The 6,443-nt window shown below is 36.7% G+C and overlaps 1 protein-coding gene across 1 annotated transcript in view; it reads right to left on the bottom strand.

Annotated features, from left to right (window-relative positions):
* Window positions 1–1,185: 1,185 nt before the first annotated feature.
* The window catches only part of LOC103480796 (receptor-type tyrosine-protein phosphatase H-like), a 63,602-nt gene continuing 58,344 nt past the window's right edge, over window positions 1,186–6,443 (bottom strand). The window contains exons 8-11 of the mRNA XM_017310334.1: window positions 2,912–3,169; window positions 2,609–2,614; window positions 2,344–2,423; window positions 1,186–2,255 (exon numbers count right to left, since the gene is read on the bottom strand). Of these exons, the coding sequence (XP_017165823.1) occupies window positions 2,187–2,255; window positions 2,344–2,423; window positions 2,609–2,614; window positions 2,912–3,169 (413 nt within the window). The 3' untranslated portion in view covers window positions 1,186–2,186. The remainder of the gene's footprint in view (window positions 2,256–2,343; window positions 2,424–2,608; window positions 2,615–2,911; window positions 3,170–6,443) is intronic.

The raw sequence follows: 6,443 nt of genomic DNA, 5'->3' as shown, positions 1-6,443 counted from the left end.
TGGTTAATCTTTTGTTAAAGTAGGTGTGGCAATGACACATTGAAACATCTCCAAAGTAGACACTGTAAACTCAACTTCACTGCTGCTGATGCTGTCAGTTACAGAGAAGAGACTGAATCTGTGTAGTTCACTGGTCCATCTCCATCTGGTGAACTGATTAATATCTGTGCCGTTAAACTGGAGAACAAAGCTGCTGCTGTTGATTTTATTCCACTGCAGAGTGATGCTGCTCTCATCTTGTATTGATGGTTTGAAACCTCCTGCATTGGGTGGAACTGAGGAAAAAAGGTAACCAAGCTTGAATAAATCGCATACTTTTAATTACTTTGGGAAACAACTGATTCAGTCTCACATTTATTTTGTCTTTAGTGACGTCTGTCAGAGACAGATGTCTGCAACTGAGCTAGAAAAACAGTTAAAACTTGATTTGTAGCTCAAACTTGATCTGGATACATCACTTGGTTTGTAACAGATGAATGAGTAACACAGTTTGTATTGTGGCATTTTCTAGATTCACAATAGTACGACACTAAACACTTTACCGCCGTGGCTTGACTGACCATCCGTCCAGTTCCAAAATAAAGAGCTGCTGCTGTCAGACCAGTTTTTCCTGATGCAGACCGATCCATAGAAATGATCCACTACATCAATTTGAGAAGAGCTTAGTCTCTCTTTGACTGCAAACACTGTGATGGTGATGCTAAAGATGTGTTAATATGCAAGTTCTACGAATATTTTCAATTTAAATTCACAATTATTTTTCTTATCATAAACATCCTAAACATTTTCATTGTTAATTTCACCATTCCAGTGTTTTTCTGACTGCGTGCTAGTTTCCTTTTCTGCATGAAGAAAGTCCCTTTGCAGGAAAGAATAAACTCCCTTCACTTTCCCCATGCAGGGACTTTCCCTGCATGGGGAATAAATACATTTTTTGTCAAACATATTAACCACCGTAAATGTTTAAAAGATATTAAAACTGATTATATAAAATTACAGGAAATAAGGTTTTTCCATAGTGAATGAATGTTTGGAGTGAAGATTCAGACAACATTCAAATTTGACATTTGAATGTTCAAACATTCGACTTTCACGTGCGAACTGGGTAAGATAAGGTGATTTTATTTATAGAGCACATTTTCAAGCAACAAGGCAATACAAAGTGCTTTACATGAATAAGAAAGAAATACAAACAAAATAAACCAAAGGAAGAGCAAAATAAGAAAAAAAAGCTACATATTTTTTATGGCAACACATCCAATATCTGTCATTCCCTAGACACTGTATTTATCTGTATAAAAATGTCAAAACCTGTTTTAAGCCGTGTTTAATCCGTCCGTAAACACGTTCCCTAGTGTAAGATAGGAAGTAAGCCTTTCAAAATAAAACTAAATTTTGTAATAAAAATGGCCTGAACAAATATCTTCTTATGATCAAATAAAAAAACAAACCATCATTCAAATAACTTAAATATTTCCTATTTATGGCTGTAATTTATTTGTTCCCCATGTTTAAGAATACGTGGTCCAGAGGGGTTTCTCTGGATTGTTGTTCTGATCATGTTGATCTAAAGTAGTAATGGACAGTAGAATCCATCCTGGCCCAGATTACATTTTAAAAAGGTTGAGAAAGGAACTTTTTTTTTTCCTATTTTCATGTAAATACATCCAGTTGATTCATATGTTCAAGTTAATTCTTCCCAATACCTATTTACAACATCTGCTTTCCCCCATTACCATGAAGACTTATTGTATTTATATGGTTATAAATCTGTATTTAAAAGTTTAATGACCAGAGAAGCAGCATGGAATCATAATGACCCAAGTTTGACTTTTTTATGCTTTTGCTCTGTTTTGCTTGCCATCCTGTGTGTGTACCATCACACACGTAGGTTTATTTTCTTTCCCCCAAGCTTCTGCATCTAAATTTCAATATTTCCTCCAAAAACAAATTTTTTTCAAGTAAACAATTTATAGATCACTAAAACTTTATTTAGAGGCAAACAATAGAAGAATGCACAGATATGATTTATGCAAATACAAGAAAACCTTAGCTCAGTTTTTAACAACAAAAAGAGATTAAAATATTACCCAAAGGAAAGTCAATTCTGGAAAACATTACAATTGAAATTAGTACATAAAATAAACCACATTATTTCAGGAAAAGGAAACAATGTTACAGATGAATTATCCAGAAGGTTTGGAAGAAAGGATTTTCAGAGTAAACTGTGACGGCAGATTATATTCTCTGAGGAGCTGAATTGAAAAACACATATTGAGTCAAAGGTTAAAAAAATAGAAACAAATAGACATAAAAAAGAAATCTAAATAGATATTAGCTCACCTCTATCAAAGCATCTTCCATCTCTGATTCAGTCATTTCTCCAAGAAGCTCCAACTTCAAATTCAACCCCAAAACATAATCTGTTAACAAAAATTAGACATTTATAATTCATGGAAATAAGATCAATCTATTAAATTGTAGATTATTAAAGAATAATGCAATAACTGTTTTCAAATAAAATCTAAATATTTGAAGCGTCTAAATTTTTATATGATACCAAAGTGATTAAGCAAATAGAAAAAAAAGAACAATTTTATTTACTCACTTGGACCTGTTTGTTGATCAATGAAGTTTTGTTGACAAGAAAAAAAACACATATTTCATTAAATTTTCTATCATTCATTTTTTGTAATTTCAAAATTAACTTGTCCACAATACACCAAAAAAATCAAAGAACAACATTAAGACATAACAAATGTCTTACTGTTGGATTATCTTTCATATATTCAAAGATAATTCACAAAGGACTTAAATTCAAGCCATTAAACAACTGAAACTTTGAGTTTATGTGAAAAATAATGTAACTTAATGCACTCCATGAAGTATGAAACAGATTTACGTATCTTACCAGTATTTGCAAGTATGCTGACTCCACTGCTTCTGACGTTCTCAAACACAGAGAACAGGGTGAATGTGTAGTTTGTCCGAGCGGTCAGAGATGTGACTGTGTGTTTCACTGGTCCGTCTCCATCTGGTGAACTGATGTTTGTCTCTGTGCCGTTAAACTGGAGAACAAAGCTGATGTTGTTGCCGACTTTATTCCATCGCAGAGTGATGCTGGTCTCATCTTGTTCTGATGCTCTGAAGCCCTCTGCGTTTGCTGGAGCTGAGACAAAAGAGGAAAATTTTATATAACTTCATGTCTTCAAAGACTTTATTGTCCTAAAGATAAAATTATAAATAATACTGTGATGGTTAAGATATGCGTCCCACAATCTTAAGCAAAATAATTATACTAGGAACAAATCCAAATAAAGCAGCAACATTTTAGCAATAAAATTCTAATATAAGAAGCAAAAGTAAAACAAAAGGTTAGAGTTAGTTAAAATATCTGTCACGATGTTGCGATAATATGGTGGTGAGGAAGAAGCTGGCAGACCCAAGTTGAAGATGAATAATGACTTTAATGACGAAAATACAACTCAAACAGTCCAACGAGCAGGTAGCACAGTGAAGCTAATGCTAGTCACTGGTAGCAACTGATCATAAACGGGACTGAGATGAGAGCTGACGCTGACACAGGACAGGAAACGACGGTTCGACTGTGATGACTAAACGACATAATAAGACAACATTACACAAGGACCTGACAAAGACACAGAGACACAGGTGGCATTAAATACACAGCGCAGCGGTAATCACAGAACGAGACACACCTGGGAACAATCAGGGTCAGACAGGACAACACAGAGACTCCACAGAACACAGCAAACTAAAGAAACACAGGAAAAAAAAAAACAATCCCGACAATAACAGTTGATTTTAAGATTTGCTGTCTGAATGAAGAGAGTTTGATACACTTTTTAAAGGTTTTATTGGCTTTAGTGGCCTTTTTTTGAGAATGACCAGACTAGAAAGTGGGTAATGAGAAAAGGGGAAGACACCGAGCATTTTTAATTTAAACCATTTCAAAAAGTCACCGAAGGTGGTTCAAATGAATTATTTTTACCCTTGAACAAATTGATGTTCTGGCTCATAGTGTTATTTTCTCATTGCATGTGGCATTAGACAATGTAGTCCCACAAAAAATAAGACCCCACACTAGTGTTTTCATACCTTAGCCCTTGTGTCCATAAGAAATAAGGCATTTATCCACAGCAGCTTGGTTCCATGAATTAATTCAAAATTTTAAAGCACATCTCTTGGAATTTGGAGAGAACATTTAATTCTACAAATGTCCTACTTAATCTGAAAAAATAAATTACTGTTGTTTCACCAATCAAAAACATCATACCTTTCATCATTAATGGAAGACAATAAACATAGGCTGAGGTTTTGTTTCAGCACAGTTGTCAAACTTACACCGTTAATCAGGGTGAAAGTAAGGGGGTACGGCAGGATACTGCGTACGCAAGAGATGGGAGCGGCTGTCTGCTGTAAAAAAAATCAACGGGTTCACTGTGCAGCCGTGAGTTCACCCACTAATTAGCTGTGACGGATTCGTTTTTCAAGAACAATCTAAAGCACAACTTAATCAGTTAATAAATCGCTTTTTTCCCCATTTCATATTGTTTCTGAACTGTTCTTTGCTAGAGTAGCGGTGCAATATGTCGATCGCGCCATCGCGGGAGGTTTTGAGTCAATCTTAGCATTAGGACGCCGCCAGGGCACAGAGACCAGCACGTCCTCCTCTGACTCCTTATCAAAACGTTTGTAACTTTATTAGAGGACAACAGCAAAAAAATCAACAAAACGTGTTCAAATTAATGACCCAACAACAATAATATCTCAGTAATTGTTTCAACGAGGTGTTGCGCAAATCTGTGCGTTTCGGTTCCATTACTAGAGCAGGAGTTTAAAATTAACTAATCAACCTCCGCTGTGTTCAGGGGCTTATTAATGATAGCAAAATAAATATCAAGCCTGAAAACCTAATTTCGTAACGGACTGAATGTTTTTAACTAATCTCTGGTCGGATTGTGGAGCGCAGGAGGTTGCCATGGCAACGGGTGTGCTTAAATGACTCTTTACTCTCAGTCTCTCTGGAGAGTTAAAATGTGCGAGTGTTTTAGAGTTGATCACCTATTCGGGTTGTTTTTTTGTTTATCTTTGCTGTGGCTCTTTACAGCCGCTGTAGTTTCTGAATGTTCAATAAACAAAAAACTTGGACTAATTACCTTGTTTTTTGAGTATATGTCATTTACAACAAACATCAAACACGGTAAGTTTAATTAAGTATTTAACAAACAAATGGCTTCTACCGTGATAATTATGTGAAATTAAACTGTCTAATATAAAAAAATAGGTTGGTGCTGTCGGGCTCAGAGTCTGAGGGTGCGTTCATGCTGCAGCCTGAAGTGACTCAATTCCGATTTTTTTGACGTAATGTGACCTGTATCCGATCTTTTCATGGCAGTGTGAACAGCACAGGTCGGATTCTATTTAGAATGTGACCCATATCCGATACATATCCGATTCAAATGCGACCATAACGTCCAGGTCACATTCACCCGAACTGAACGTCACTGATTCTCAACAAATCTCATTATTCTGCGTCCTGATACACGCAAGTGAGAAGAAAAACAACAACCATGACGGACTATATGAGGATTAAGTTGTTAATATGCTGCTCCGGCCGGACAACAACTTCAAATATGTAAGCTAAGYTCCACCGTTAGCCTCCATGTTTACTTCCGCAAACACTGAGCACTTCTTTTTATGGCAGTTGGCAGAACACTGAGAACGCTGASGCTATGGCGCCCTCTACTGCGCATGCGGGACACTTTCAGGTCGTTTGCCCGTTCACACTGCAGAACACATACAGGTCGCATTTAGTGGCAGTGTGAACGGCCCTGGCAAAAAAATCGGAATTGAGTCACTTCAGGCTGCAGTGTGAACGCACCCTGAGAGTCTTTTCCTTTATCAAACAATTTTTTTTGCGTCTTATTTAGTGCAAATATTGATATTGATGAGATTTTCTCCAAAATGATAACCTTTTTCAGCCTTTATAGCTCCACTGCTGAAAATGGGGCTCCAACATTCACAAATGACAGTGAAATAAAATCCAGTCCAACATCWGGTTTGAGGTGATTCCTCTGGAACCTGTTGGAGGAAAAATGTCCCAACTTCAGAAGATGAGCTTTAACCTAACAGAGTTCTGTGGTTCCTCCTGTCAGTATGAGAGTCAGGATGAGGAGGCGCCATGTTAGGAAGAGAGTGGAAGCTGCAGGATCTTCAGCACAAATAGGTCATGATGCTGGGCTAATGATTATTCCTCTGTCTGGACACAAGATCAATAGAACCAGTTTAAAAGCTAAATGTTCAGAATTTAGGTCTCATGGCATCTCAAAGTGTCAAAATTGCAGCCAGTGGGCTGAAGGAAATACGGCTTTACTTTGTGGCAATTCAAGAGGTACGCAGCTTTTGTAACTTCGCAAAAA

The sequence above is a fragment of the Poecilia reticulata genome, linkage group LG18 (assembly GCF_000633615.1).
Source record: "Poecilia reticulata strain Guanapo linkage group LG18, Guppy_female_1.0+MT, whole genome shotgun sequence".
Classification (NCBI taxonomy): Eukaryota; Metazoa; Chordata; class Actinopteri; order Cyprinodontiformes; family Poeciliidae; genus Poecilia; species Poecilia reticulata.
Note: the sequence above shows the minus strand (reverse complement) of the source record. Positions and strands in the feature narration are given on the sequence as shown.